The 15,489-nt window shown below is 45.2% G+C and overlaps 1 protein-coding gene across 7 annotated transcripts in view; it reads right to left on the bottom strand.

Annotated features, from left to right (window-relative positions):
• Window positions 1–15,489, bottom strand: part of HNF4A (hepatocyte nuclear factor 4 alpha) — a 31,349-nt gene that overhangs the window by 13,119 nt on the left and 2,741 nt on the right. For all 7 annotated transcript variants that reach the window (XM_083446984.1, XM_083446985.1, XM_083446988.1 and 4 more), the window contains exons 2-5: window positions 10,815–10,989; window positions 8,436–8,530; window positions 5,130–5,236; window positions 1,498–1,656 (exon numbers count right to left, since the gene is read on the bottom strand). In XM_083446984.1, coding sequence (XP_083303110.1) covers window positions 1,498–1,656; window positions 5,130–5,236; window positions 8,436–8,530; window positions 10,815–10,989 — 536 coding nt within the window. The remainder of the gene's footprint in view (window positions 1–1,497; window positions 1,657–5,129; window positions 5,237–8,435; window positions 8,531–10,814; window positions 10,990–15,489) is intronic.

The following is a 15,489-nucleotide window of genomic DNA, read 5'->3' as shown; positions in this document are numbered from 1 at the left end:
ACACACACCCCACCTCACTGATATGGTCCAAAGCAAAGCAAAGCAATACGTTTGGCACCAGCTTGGCTGCTGGAGTTGCCAGAAGGAGGCATACAAGGCGCCATCCAACCGTCTTACGGACTCTACTCTGGATTTGTGTAGGGCTTACTCTTTAGCCTTTTCTTCTGCCGGAGATATCCCGCAAGGTAGTGGAGGTTGAAGACAAACATAACAATGATAGATAGCCACCTTCCTCACTCAGTGCTAGGATGTTTGGGGACCAGAGTTCTCAGAGCAGGAATAACTGGTTGGAACAAAGGCCCCCAGAACAGAGCAGCAGGCAGATGCGTAAGTGAGAGGTGCTCAACCACCCCCTTTGCAAGCTTGTTCCCAGGGTCCAGGGAGCCTGAGCCTATTGCAGAGGGGGAAAGAATGCTCTGTTGATCCCTACGCTGATCCTACGCTGAGGGCACACATGTGCAAAGGTGAAGGTGGATTGTGCCTAGTTCGTAAACAAGTAAAATAATGCTGGCCCTCCAATCCAGAGGTTGGGATCCAGCGACATTAGGGCTCTCTAAGGGAGCCATAAGGTCGCTCAAATGGCCACATGTTGGACTACTTTCCCCAAGTCTAGCATTGTAATTAATTTCTCTGCTGACTGTGGACATCTTGCTGTGATGAGCAACCCGTGGTTGTTGTTTTTCTCTTAAACCCTCTACTCTTGCTCTGTTGTTAATGATTGCATTCTGTCACTTTATGCCCTTCAGTGATCCTCAAGAATGTTCTGTATCTCCTGTCCCACTTCTGTTTTTTAAAAGAAGAAATCTGTGGAAACTAAGGTTAATACTAAGACGCAATGTGGCATGGATGCTTCTTAATGTCCAACCGGGACTTCAGCTGTGCCGCAAACAACCACTAAACATTAACCAAAGGATTTGGGAAAGGGTGTCTTTATAGGGATGGGCCCATCTGTATACACTGAACAAACATGAAGAAATATCTTGCGATGAAAGAGCTGGAGGAAAGAGGAGAGAACGTTATTTTCTGGAGGTTTAGATCTCACCACTGGGAAGGAACGAACTTAAGGAAAGGAAATCTGTCCAAACAGAGTTCTGATTTAAAGGTACCCTGATGTTAAATGGACACAGCTTTCAAAACAAAATGGGGGCCCCTATCAACCCACTTTGCTCTGCTGTGCAACTGTAAATGCAGGCGCCGCTGGCAGTAAGGACATAATCCTTGCAGCCCACACACTCGACAACGTCTGCTTGCCTCACAGCTTGTTTGCATCAGTCATTTTCAAGGGCTGGTTCTGCATTAGTTCAGCTTTGACGTGCATGCAGCCCCCGTGAGTCACAGTTCATAAGTATTTTATCAACTTAGGTTGTACAATAGCTGCAGCCTTTCCTGGACACGGATAACTCCGCCACAGTCATTCACAATGGGCCTTGCACTGAATTATTAGAAATGGAACAGGAAAACCAACGTTTAGTTTCAGCTAGGATAAATAGGACTCACCTGGTCATCCAGAGGAAGCTCACAGAAGGCCGGGATGTACTTGGCCCACTCCACTAGCACTAGCAGCTGCTGCTTCATGGACTCGCAGACGTCTGCAATATTCGCGATCTTCTTCCCTCTGATATCACCATTGATCACTGAAATTGGTGACGATGATATCTGCAGGGGGGAGAAAGAGGTTTTACCTAACATTGCTCAGAGGGAGAGGGAGAGGTAAGCTGTAAGGAAGCTGCACAAACAACCAAATAATAATCGAAATCTGTGCGACAAATTTATGTGAGAAACTGTAACACCTTTCTTTTTTGCTGTAGAGTTTGCTATGTTTTTGCTGCAGAATTGCAAAGGCTCTTGCCCTCTCACCAAGGTCAAATCCGCTCTCCATCAAATACCATGATCCACAAACAAGCTAGGTTTTAGATTTCCTCTCCCCCATCTCCCTATTTCTTCAAAATACTCTGCTAGCTAGCCTTGTGGCCAGCAAATAAGAGATGGAAAGGTGGGATGAGGAAGCCGTGGCCTACATGGCCAAGGTGGATGACAGGTGGTTGAAGTTGAAGTCTAGCCAATATCTGGAAGGTCACATCCCTGCTCTAATGCTAAACCCATTTAAACTGAAATGCCGCTGCATTCATCTGTTTGGGATTTGGCTCCGGTTGCAACATCTTAAAGCCAAATGTTCTTGGAGCACTTCTAGATGGTCCTAAAGGGAAGTCCACACAGAAATGTTTCTCAGTTGATGAGCACAGCACAGCATCCAGTGATGATGTGTGTTGTGTTTGTGAAATGGCTGCTGAGGATTGCAGACAGAGCCTGCATAACATTTGTTTGCATCACTGATACACAATGCTTCCCAGCAGAGGCAGTTCACATTCAGCAGGGAACCAGCTGAGCCATAACTGCTACAGTGATGAGCTATAAAGTCATGCATATGATGTACAGATCTGCTTTTATGATGGGAACCAGAAGTGCAATTCAAGTTCTAGACGGATGCTTTGGGCTATGCTTCCTCCCTCTTGGGTGCCTTCCAATCCTGGGTAGTCCTGAGCAGCAAATACCCAGATACGAGCCAATATAGTTCAGTATTTAGAGTAGGGGTGGGTAGAATTCAGGATTGCACAATCTGCTTTGGTTTTCCCTAGAGCCCTGAGATCCATCAGCCGGTGAGAGAAAGAAGGGAGTTAAGTGACAGAGAAAGCACTGTGCAAAGTGGCCATCAGGGGAGTGTGAAGATGCATCTTATGATAAATACATTAAAAAGTGCTGAGTATCGATCTCAGTGAATAATAATGCCCTTTTTCAATGTGTTTGCAACAAAGAGGTCCACCTGCATGCATGGTTTGCAACCCCCACAAAACACACTGAAATCCAAGTCATCCTCCTCAGTCAACTGTTCTCTTCCTGTCAGCTATTTCATTTGCTTGTTCTCTCCTCCTTCCTTGCTCTCCCAGGACCATATTTGTGCTATTCCTTCTCCCATGTTAATGCAAAGATCCCAATTCCATTTGGGAAAGAAATGTGACTCCAAAACAACCAAGAAAGCAATCTCCAGCACCACCTTAATCTGTCCCAAGCAGTTTTATCTGCTGCAATCTTGGCAACTCTAGAAATGTCATCAAATAAGCAATGCTTTACGATGCGATACGATACGATTATCTTTATTGTCATTGTCCCATACAGAACAACGAAATTGAAAAATCTACATCAGACATTCAAAAACCAACAAGCCTGCTATCCCAGCCTGGTTAGCTCCCTCAAAACTCTGATACCCCTTAGTTAATACAATATACTCCCATAGAGACTACCTTAAAAAGGTAAAGGTACCCCTGCCCGTACGGGCCAGTCTTGACAGACTCTAGGGTTGTGCGCTCATCTCACTCTATAGGCCGTGAGCCAGCGCTGTCCGCAGACACTTCTGGGTCACGTGGCCAGCGTGACAAACTGCATCTGGCGAGCCAGCGCAGCACACGGAACGCCGTTTACCTTCCCGCTAATAAGCAGTCCCTATTTATCTACTTGCACCCGAGGGTGCTTTCGAACTGCTAGGTTGGCAGGTGCTGGGACCGAGTGACGGGAGCGCACCCCACCGCGGGGATTCGAACCGCTGACCTTTCGATCGGCAAGTCCTAGGCGCTGAGGCTTTAACCCACAGCACCACCCACGAGAGACTACCTTACACTGTGTTTAAAACCAAAATCGCATTTGAATAGAAACTGTTTCTCAGGAGGCTAGTCCTAGTCTTTATAACCCTGTACCTTCTTCCAGAAGGCAGAAGCTGAAAGAGATCATTTCTGGGGTGCGCACTGTCCTGCACTATCTCTGCAGCTTTCTTATGGCCCCTGGAAGCATAGATTGGATCCAAGGTGGGAAGAGTGCACCCAATTATTCTCTCTTACAGTCTTTACAACAAACAAAAACCTGGCTGCTTAGTATAGTGAACCTGCAAGATTTAATACAATAATACCGATGCTGGATGACCCTAGGCCAATGGGGAAGAAGTCCCACATCAGTATCTGCCCAGTTTGGGGGCCTTTCCCAGAGTTCATATTTTCGGTGCAGTCAATGCACAGTTGTTATTTGTTTCACACGAGCTAAGCGCTTTCCTTCCCTTGAGGCAGCACTTCTGTTACATTTTCTCGGACTCCTCAGGGCAGCATTTTGCACCTAGGAAGCTGCTGACAGCATATGCGATGCTATGACTGAGATGGCAAACGTGGTTGTAGAAGTACTGTGTTGATCTGTTGGGTATTCCCTCTGTCATCTGCAATCCATCAAACTGGAAGCTGTTCGGCCAGAGACTAAACCGTGCAACTCAATACTTTTTTATTAAGAAGTAAACTCAACTGCAGGCATAGGCAAACCCGGCCCTCCAGATGTTTTGGGACTACAATTCCCATCATCCCTGACCACTGGTCAGGGCCGAGCTTGCCTATGCCTGCTCAACTGTATGCAGTGGTGCTTATTCCCAAATAAATGTATACAGTACTGTAGCACAAGAGGCTTATGATGCCTGAAAGTGGCTTTCAATTTACTGGTGTCTGTTGAAGAGACCACAGGCTCCTCCAGACAACCTCTTTAGTCAGCTTTCATCCAGATTTGCTTGCACAAAGCTTACATCAGGCTTTCTCAAACTCGGCCCTCCAGATGTTTTGAGACTACAATTCCCATCATCCCTGACCACTGGTCCTGCTAGCTAGGGATCCTGGGAGTTGTAGGCCAAAAACATCTGGAGGGTCGAGTTTGAGGAAGCCTGGCTTACATGGTGACTAGACTACATCTGGCCTTTATAGAGCACTCATTCCAATTGGTTTTATGAGGAGGTTATATAACAATGAGCACTCATCCTGATTTGTTTACAGGGTGTTTTTACATCTTCCCATTAATCATTCATCCATCCCACAGTTTCCCATGTATTTCCACTCCACTTTCCCAACCAAGAAAACTCCAATTTTTGAAAGCAGGTTTGTTCTGCTGGGGCAACAGAGCCCTTTAATCCACTGTAACTGTGCAAAACTAACATTTGGGTATGTGTTTGAATCCGTCCCACAAAATACTGGTGGTCTGGAGGCACTCCCGAGCTGGAAAGAAGACTAAAATGATTATTATTTCGCTACATTCTAAAACAAAATACGTACCTGTTGTGAGAGGACTTCTGCTTGCAGTAAAACGTTAATGGACGGCAAGCTGCTGTCTTCGTAGCTGGACCTCCGAGTACTGATTCGGTCGCGTTCGTTCTGTACAGCTGCAAAACCAAAACAAACAAAAAAAGATCCCAAAAATGAAAATGCAAAACACTTCGAATTACTATCAAGAAGCACAAGACAAAGCAAGAAGCTGTCATCACCTCATACATTTTTGTCATCACTTTCATACAACATAATAACATTTTAATACAACATAATAACATATTTATTACGCGGGTGGCGCTGTGGGTAAAAGCCTCACCGCCTAGGGCTTGCCGATCAAAAGGTTGGCGGTTCGAATCCCCGCGGTGGGGTGCGCTCCCGTTGTTCGGTCCCAGCGCCTGCCAACCTAGCAGTTCGAAAGCACTCCCGGGTGCAAGCAGATAAATAGGGACCGCTTACTAGCGGGAAGGTAAACGGCGTTTCCGTGTGCAGCTCAGTCTGTCAAGACTGGCCCGTACGGGCAGGGGTACAAAAAAAACAACAAACATAACATGGGATAGCTCAATTGGTAGAGCATAAGACTCTTCATCTCAGGGTTGAATCCCACATTAAGCAAAAGATTCCTGCATTGCAGAGGGTTGGACTAGCTGATCCTGCTGGCCCCTTCCAACTCTACAATTCTATGATTCTAGATTTTAATTTCTGTAGTTTGGAAAAGTGCAAAGGAAACGCAGGGGGTGATGGTGGCGATGCCATCATCTGCCCTATCCCAACTATTTAAAGTGGGTAAAAGTAAAAGAAAGAATGGAATATACGTATGAAACATCCAGATAAATGCATGCCCTTATTCTAAGGAAGTCAACTCAATGGGAATTGTCTTCAGATATTTGAGTTCTTAGTTTAAAAGAGCTGCACGCTATGTTATAAACTTCTGCCATCTCCACGCTACGGTCACTTTCAAGCCATCCACATGGTACCCCAACCAAAGAATCGTGGGAACCATAGTTTACCCCTCACAGAGCTGTTGTTGTTGCTGTTGTTTAGTCGTTTAGTTGTGTCCGACTCTTTGTGCCCCCATGGACCAGAGCACGCCAGGCACTCCTGTCTTCCACTGCCTCCTGCAGTTTGGTCAAACTCATGCTGGTAGCTTCGAGAACACTGTCCAACCATCTCGTCCTCCTTCATCCCCTTCTCCTTGTGCCATCCATCTTTCCCAACATCAGGGTCTTTTCCAGGGAGTCTTCTCTTCTCATGAGGTGGCCAAAGTATTGGAGCCTCAGCTTCACGATCTGTCCTTCCAGTGAGCACTCAGGGCTGATTTCCTTAAGAATGGATAGGTTTGACCTTCTTGCAGTCCATGGGACTCTCAAGAGCTACATCACCCTTAAGAAACTGCAGTTCCTAGGATTCTTTGGGGAAAGCCATGTGCTTTAAATGTGGATGTGACCATAGTCAGCTTTCTTTCCTAAATCAATAAACTCCAAGCACCACTTCCTTTGTAAGTGTTCCAAAATGTTTTGATCATTTTAAGTGCACCAGGGAACTGTGTTCTAGGATCTTTTAAGACACGTAGTCCACTTGCGACTTCCTGGGAGGTTAGCCAAGTTTGCCGAGTCATGGAGTTGCCGAAACTATCACCTATGATAACTCCACAATTAATGGAGATACCAAACAATATCTGATTGTTACTGTTACACCTGTGCCTCTGCAGATTTATTTCCTAGTCATATCATTCTGCTTGATAATACGGCTGTAATGAGGCTGTGCTGAAATTAAAACCCTGCAGTCAGCGGCTGTTAACAGAGGCGCTCAAGGTTACGCCATGCGTTATCGGGATCCACGCAGCTCTGTCACGGCATGATGTATTCTGAATGTTTACTCAGTATTTAGCTGGTCACGGACCTAATGTAACTTCTATTGAATATTAACAGGCAAATACAAGTTGAGTAGGCACTCCATAGAGAAAAGAGAAAATTCCCCTATCCTTTGCACAAACCACAGAAACGCTCAAGCCCACTGATGCAACTATAATAACTAATGTTGTGGAAGGAACATGAATCTCCAGGGTTTGGGGTTAATGACATTAGTCTGTTGCAGCAAAAGTGACAAGAGAGCCTCCTGGCACCTTTAAGACAAGACAGATTTATTCCAGCCTAACCATTTTATGGACTGGGGCCCAATCTAAAGCACAAAAACCATGCCAAAAAAAAAAGCACCTTGTGGCTTATGAAAGAACTAACGTATTTATTACGGCATAAGCTTTTGCAAGGCAGAGCCCCCTTTATCAGGTGTGTTTGGGCCAAAGTCATAACAAAATAAAAAGAGCCCTGTTGGGGCAGACCGAAGACTAACTAGCTCAGCATCCTGTTTCTTGTAGCGGGCAACCAAATGTCTTTGGTGAGGCCACAAGGAGGACATGCGAGGAACAGCAGTCTCCTACTATTGCTCCACAATGGTTGGTAGGAAGAAGCATAAAGGTAAAGGGACCCCTGACCATTAGGTCCAGTCGTGGCAGACTCTGGGGTTGCGGTGCTCATCTCGCTTTATTGGCCGAGGGAGCCGGCTTACAGCTTCCGGGTCATGTGGCCAGCATGACTAGGCCGCTTCTGGTGAACCAGAGCAGCGCACGGAAACGCCGTTTACCTTCCCGCCGGAGTGCTACCTATTTATCTGCTTGCACTTTGACGTGCTTTCGAACTGCTAGGTTGGCAGGAGCAGGGACCGAGCAATGGGAGCTCACCCCGTCGTGGGGATTCGAACCTGCCGACCTTCTGATCGGCAAGTCCTAGGCTCTGTGGTTTAACCCACAGTGCCACCCGCATCCCCAGGAAGAAGCATAGAATCGTCCTTTTAAAGCATCTAAGATGGACTTCATTGCATTTCGTGGGAGCAAATTCTACATCTGAACTATGCACTGTGTGAAGAAGTAGTTTCTTTCTTCCATTCCTAATCTACTGTGAACCGCACTGTGATCTTCAGATGAAGGGCAGTATTAAAAATTTAATAAATAATGAAAAATTATACTTGGAACTTTTTATATAGTAGATATCAAATGTTCAAACCACTTATTCTGCACCATATTAGTAATTCTCACAATAGTCCATTTCCTCTCGAGTTGATATATATCCCAAAATATTGCATGCTCCCCACCCCGCATCCTCAGAAGTTGACAAAGGTTGAAACAGTGATTTGGGGAGCTTCTATTGGAATTGCATAACAATCCCTTCAGGTGCGAACTGGCATGGATGTTATTGTCTCAGTTTGGGCACACAATAAGAGGAAAGCTGCAGTCAGTGACACACAAAGAGACCTCACCTTCTTTCTTCATTCCTGCTCGAAAACATTTCTTTAGCCTGCAGTATCGACATTGGTTTCTTTTGTCCTTGTCTACAACACACTGCCTGTTAAACCTGGTAGGGGTGGGGTGGAGAGAGGAAGGAGATAGAATCATGAGTTTAAAAGGGAAACACCATTCAGAGTCTTAAGAGGGTGAGTTGAATTAGGCGCTATAATTGCCCGAGTACTGATCAGCACCCCAAGGAATGAATATGCAGGAAAACTATAGTAACTCTGGGCTCATCAACACTTTGGCTTGAACTGAATTTTGATCATAAAGGGACCCCTGACCATTAGGTCCAGTCGTGGCCGACTCTGGGGTTGCGGCGCTCATCTCGCTTTATTGGCCGAGGGAGCCGGCATACAGCTTCCAGGTCATGTGGCCAGCATGACTAAGCCGCTTCTGGCGAACCAGAGCAGCACATGGAAACGTCGTTTACCTTCCTTCTGGAGCGGTTCCTATTTATCTACTAGCACTTTGACGTGCTTTTGAACTGCTAGGTTGGCAGGAGCAGGGACCGAGCAATGGGAGCTCACCCCGTCAAGGGGATTCGAACTGCCGACCTTCTGATCGGCAAGCCCTAGGCTCTGTGGTTTAACCCACAGCGCTACCCGTGTCATACTCTGTACTGATTAATTCCCCTGGAGCTGAGAACTTTTCTCATTGTTCCGTGGCTGTGCCTTGCTAAAATCAGATATTGTGTGCCCTTAGAGGGACAAGACAACCGTCTGGGATTGAAAATGGTCATAACTTTATTGATTTCAGATATAGGGAGTCTTGGCATAGGCACTGGGCGTGTATCCCTCTCAGCCCCCCGCCCCCAGTTGCTGGGTCTGAGACATGACAGGGTCTATTTGGGGGTTGATCCACTCCAAAACGCAAGTTTAAGTGGATGGGCCCCAAATGCTGAGGGAAGCTCTATGGCCCACTAGCCCTATGCAACTGGCTTTTTGGACAGAGACTTCCCTCCAGGGAGGGAGAAGGGTGAGTGACGCTCCTGGCTGACTGGATGAGGAGGGCAGGGTCGGCCAGGAATTACAGTTGCCGAGCAGACCTGAGTGAAGCCTGCCTCCCTCAGGTCCGTTCATCAAGCCACGCCCCCCCAAGGCCGCTGCAGTTTGGCTCATTTGAATCAGCAGGTTTGGCGGGAACCTGTGTGCCTCCAATGGCGGTCGAGGGAGACGTGCAGCACTCAAAATGGCGCGTCAGCATCCGAGCAGCCAGGCCATAAGCACCGGTCACTGAGGAGGTATGGTAAGTGGCCATTACCCGCTGAATCGGATCTTATCACATGTGCAAAAAACCCAAGATAATCCCTGCTCCAAAGCATGAAACTTACTAGACCAAGAGTTACCAGGACTAAGGAATCACCCACATGTCTGCTTCCCCCTTGGGGAAACTTGCTGTTTACCAATGAGTCAGAGTAACTGGGGTTTCTCCTGATTGATACTTGCTCTGATTTAGCGCTAAAAAGAGGGTTTTCCGGGAGAAAACGACAGGGCAGAGGCAAAACTGCTTGGACCCAGGCCTAGAAAGCACAGGACAAGTGTGGGCAAGCCCTGACTCTGAAATGATTCCTCTGCTGCAATTTTGTGGAGTGCTCAACACATGTACAAAAAGCAGCATATTAATGCGACATGAAAGGGTAACTGGAATGACAGGCAGGGAGAAAAAACAGTAAGGTTAAGTAGGACAGGTTGCAACCTAAGGAATGAGCCTGTCCCTTTAAATGTATGGATAAAGTGAGAGGTAATGTAGATCCAGCTGCTGCTGCCTCTATTCCTCACCAATCCTTTCAGCCACCTTCCTCTTTTTTCTCCTGCCCTAATGAGCAGGACTCCACTACCTTCTACTGCAAAGAAGAGAGAAGTGGGGAATAAAGGACAGAGGGGGGAACTGGGCATGAACACTAGGAATTAAGGCTGCAGTGCTGCATCCACACATACTGACAGGTCTCTGTTTTACTGTTGCTTTTTTGCCCTGACACTTTACCCGTGAAAACCTGCTCTTTAACACTGAATCGGAACAAATGGCAATTCGAGTTTCTGTAGATTTCCATCTGCTTCAGTTCAGCAGTAGAGAGTGTGTTTTCACAGGGAAAGCGCAATGGCAAAAAACAAGAACACTACGACACGGTGCTTTAAAGCGCCTAGAAACACAGCACAAAAAGTCTGGATGAGCCCTTTTTTCCAAGGAAACGTGTGGGATTGCTCTGTCTCTTGCCTTCCAGTTCCTTGTAGCACTTATAGATAAGTTCTCATTCCCTAGGTTATAACCTTCAACCCAAGCTGAGTTGTATCACATCTTTTAAGGATCTATCCGGTAACATCCCGCTGCCCCCACCTTCCCCCCTTTACCTGCAGGAATACATGTGATTCTTTCTGACGCTTCTCCTGAAAAACCCTTTGCAGCCGTCACAGCTGGAGGCCCCATAGTGTTTCCCCGTTGCACGATCTCCGCAAATGGCACACAACGCACTGGCCCCGATGCTGTTGGACGCATTGAGGTTTGCTGCTTCAGAAGGGGAGGTCTCTGTTTCAAAGGGGAGACAGGGAGGGCAACTGTGAAACAATTGGGGATGGGTTCAGATCAAGGCAGGAAATTACAAGGGCAGGCCCTACAAAGCATTATTTTCCCAACAGGGCAGGCGGTTCAGGCTGACAGAGCAACTTGCCTTGGGCTGCTTGATGAGCAGAGGTGACAACATCTTAATCCAAGTTCAATCTTTGCAGCCCGCTTTTCCTTCCAAAGGGAAGCCCATAGCATACCAAAATAAATACAACAATACCAAAAATCAATACGATAATATCAGGCAGCAAACCAAACAAAAAGCAATGCTGTTACAACGCATAAATAAAATTTCAATTCAGTATCTATGGCAGTGGTTCTCAAAACTTTTTTTCTTCTGGGCCACACTTTCAGAATAAACATTTGCTCGCGCCGCACCAAATTTTTAATTGATGAGAAATGCATTGGAAAACAAAAAGAATCCACTCCTAGCAGCGCTTGATTTATAACATAGAATGCAACTACTTTATAATATGACCGTGGGACATCCAGAAAATACAAAGCAATGCTGCTACGTAAGTACATGAATCATCCTCAAAATATAATATTGATTGTCTTGACTCTTCCTGCCGCACATGCCATCGTCTCCTGCCACACCAGTGTGGCACACTACACCCTTTGAGAGCCACTGATCTATGGGAACAAATCAAGGAATCAGATCAACTGAATCCCTGAAATATGGACATTTCATATTAGTCCTCTTATCCTAGCCTCTGTCGTTCTTCCCTTCCCCTAATTGTCTCTCTCACTGTCAGAACCTATGACTCTAAGGTCCTTGGGGCAGGGCCCTTTAATTTTTATTCAACACTGAAAAACACCACATACACTGGTGGTTCTAGATACACATGAGTTCCAATACTCCCAATAATTTACTCCTTCTGGGACCAATACTTCTCACTAGTTTTGAGTTGGCAGTTCCATTATGATGGCTAACCCAACACTCACTCCTTTCTGTACAGATTTCTTATGGCATATTGGGCTCTTCCAGAAGATTCAACACCCATTCATTTTCCCATGACTACTGTTCTTGAGCTCCTGCTGATCTAGTATCAATAGGTTGTGATGCCATCCCTGTGGCATGGAAAGGGGAGGCGGACCTTGCTGCTTGGGGTGGGGGGATATTTGTCTGTCTCGCCACCCACAACAGCTCATGCAATTTTACATTGGGAAACATTACATTGTTTCCCAATAAGCATCAGGATGGTGAAGATGCAATTGAAGACGGCAGGCAACAGAGGAAGTTAGGAAGGGTTTAGCTGGCAAAACTGAAATCCTGATAGCCAGCTCCATTGCATCTGAACTCCTTAATCTAGAAATTAAGCAACTGATTGCACCAAGTAATCTAATAATACTGTACTGGTACCTTTACCTTTTTACCAGGAAAACACCGAAAGATAAAGGGGTTTGTATAATAAATCATAACATTTCCTCTATTTCCAAAACAGTACCCCACAAAACAAACACGCGCAGCTTTGTGCCGCTTTATTGTTTTGCTAGTATATAATGCATGTTGTACTTATTTGTATGAAACATAATATTTAAAAATATGATATCTAAATGTTAAATAAACATGTCTTCTAGGTGATAGGAAGCTGCACATTTTGAAATTAAAGTTTCTTACAATCTTGCCACTCCATGGCAATCTACGGGAAAAGTTATGTCTTCATGTAATGCATAACAACCAGGGTCCTTATTTTTATCTGACAAAACATTGCCTGGAATGGTTCAAATGATTTCTGTTACTGGACCAACATTTCTGATAGGCAAGCAAGCTTGCGAGGGCCACAAAACGAACTTCTCGCCTGAACAGCAGCTTTGTACAACTTGAGAGCTTGCTGCCATAACAATATCATTTGCCCGTTGTGATACGTTGTATGAATTAGTTCAGATACTTGGTACTGTGGCAATTCCACCCCCTACCTCCAAAAAAACCCCCCCTTCTCTCAAAGAATTTACAATGAGGCTTAGTTTTCTGGCCTGAAAGAGGTTAAGATATGAGCTATTTGCTGATGGGAAGTTTTCAGGCTTCTGCCGGATAAGTTAAGCCAGGAAAAGACAGACTTCAGTCTAGTGGGACTTAGAGCCCCTGAGTAGTCCCTGAGCAAAGGATTTGTTGTAAGTACTGGAACTAAGCTGACCTCACACAAAAACCCATTCCTAGCTTTGTTCATCCCAGCAGCCTAATTTAGAGTGTGCGCATCATTTTGTTGTTGTTACAATTGGGACTGACTGACAAAAATTCCTGCCAGCCTGCTGCAAACTACCTGAAGATCTACTTGTACTTCTTCTGCCCACCCTGACTTAGGCTGTTCTTGGAAAATTATTTCTGAAGCATGTTGGCAGCCACTTTCTTCAAGGCTATTCATTTTCATCCTAATTCTTAATTCCAGCCTGCAATGAATCTGCACAGCGCTTGCGGCCGTTGCTGTTGTGATTGGAAACTGTATTAATCTTGTTTTAGAGCTCCAACATACTCAAACACACATGCACACTTCTCTTCGTGCTTCTAATGACGTGGATCTCACAGTCCTCAAAAGTTTATGTCACAGTAAATCTGCTTGTCGATGTCACAAGGTACTTTGTTGCTTCTAATTACATCAGTTTCCTGGGGGTGGGGAATCCACATAACTGAGAGTGATGGCAGAGGGGTGGGGTGAGGAGGTCGGAAATAACTAGAATCAAGTTCACTTCTGAAAGAAAGTTCAGAAACAAACAAGCAAGCTCCCTGGCTGTTGGTGCATTACTGCGAGAAAGAGAATGTTTCTGCTGCACTGCTTTCCTATTCTTAAAAACACAATTTCATAGAATTTTGGAATTGGGAAGGGACCTTGGATGCCACCTAATCCAGCTGGTCAGTGCAGGAATCTAGGAAGCACAGCAGCAGCTGTAACAACAACAACAACAACAACAACAACAACTAGCTCCATGGTGGGTGGAGGTCTGTGGGTGAGGAGAGGACTGATTTCCTTACCGTAGCTACCTTGCAAAAGCGGCCTCTGACAGTCACTCCAAATGTCAAAATATATTCTGGAGAAACCTGCAAAAGTTTAACCAGAGACCATGCTCTTGTGCTTCATGCTTCCTGGGGGTGGGAAGTGAACATACGTAATAGAAGCTCACTGTATGACTGCTTTTATTTGTCTGAAAAGCTAGTCTGCACACAGTCCTTAAAACACAGTTTTCCCCTTACTCATCTCTACAGATGGACTAGTCTGTCAAGTTCACTTTTTGCAAATTGTTTCTCCCCCAAAAAACTCCTGTACATATTTCTCCAAATACACCCATCTTTGCAATATTTTTTCCACAATGTAATGCATTTTAGTATGTTATTTTAACTAATATATGTTTTTCCCTTATATGTGCAATTCTGTACACACAGAGGACTGCATCTCAAAATACAAAAAAGTGTGAATTTCACAGGATGTCTTTTGGTTTGTGTGCAAATTAGGTAGGTTTGCACAAAACCAAGTTTCTCCCCCATCCTTACTGGTTGTACACCATTAGCTTGTAATATGACAATAAGGGCAAGGGTTAGGAATACAGAATTTTGGAAAATATTAGAATGTTGAAAATTAGGAGCATAGGACAAGAAGAGAAAATTTAGTATTTAATTTAAAAGAGAGTGCAAAGCTCTGTTGTTGTTCTTTTAAAGGATGGATGGCATGTCTTTGCCTACATTGGAATTTTGCTAGGATTGCATAATTTATCATACAGCAGCTTTCTCTGCTGGGTTTTAGAGGGAGCATTTAGAAATGGCTAAGACACCCAAGCTAAGAAAACCCGGTTGGTTATCGCTGAGTGGAAACTGCAGGACAGTAATTTTCTGTGAAACATAAAAATACGCTGTTTGTATATGATGCCTTTAAAATGCATTGTAAACTGCTTGGAGGTTCTCCCACCTCCTAAAATATAAGTGATATATATGATATTGTCTAAGTAAGTAAGTATTATGAGAAACTTCCTAACCGGCAGACGTGGTTGGCAGTGAAACAGCCTCAGGTAGTGGTGTGCTTGTGCTCTCTGTTTAATCAGAGGCTAGACGGACACCTGTCAGAGACACCATAGTTGCATCCTGCATTGTAGTTCTTGCACTGAATGGGGGTTTGCCTTAATGAGCTCTGTGGTGCCTTTCAACTCTGATCCTGCAACAGGGGTGGGGAACAAATAGGAAGTGTGAGGATCAGGATCGCAGTAAGGGGATAGGCAGGGCTGGCACAGGGAGTCTGCACTGCTTGTTATGCCACTGCCACACCACCCAGGGCCAGATTTAGGTTTGATGAGGCCCTAAGCTACTGAAGGTAATGGGGCCCTTTATATGTCCAGCTGTCCTTTGTCAACAACAAATTGTCACTGTTTTTATGTTGAATATATGCTATATGGTAATTTATGGACCTAATAGGTATCTAAAGCCATTTGCACATATCAAATAGGAGCCTATACAACACAAAACACTGTTGCTGTGTG

The sequence above is a fragment of the Podarcis tiliguerta genome (genome assembly GCF_965153285.1).
Source record: "Podarcis tiliguerta genome assembly, chromosome: 6".
NCBI lineage: Eukaryota > Metazoa > Chordata > Lepidosauria > Squamata > Lacertidae > Podarcis > Podarcis tiliguerta.
The sequence above is the reverse complement of the archived record's forward strand: the minus strand, read 5'-3'. Positions and strand labels throughout refer to the sequence as shown.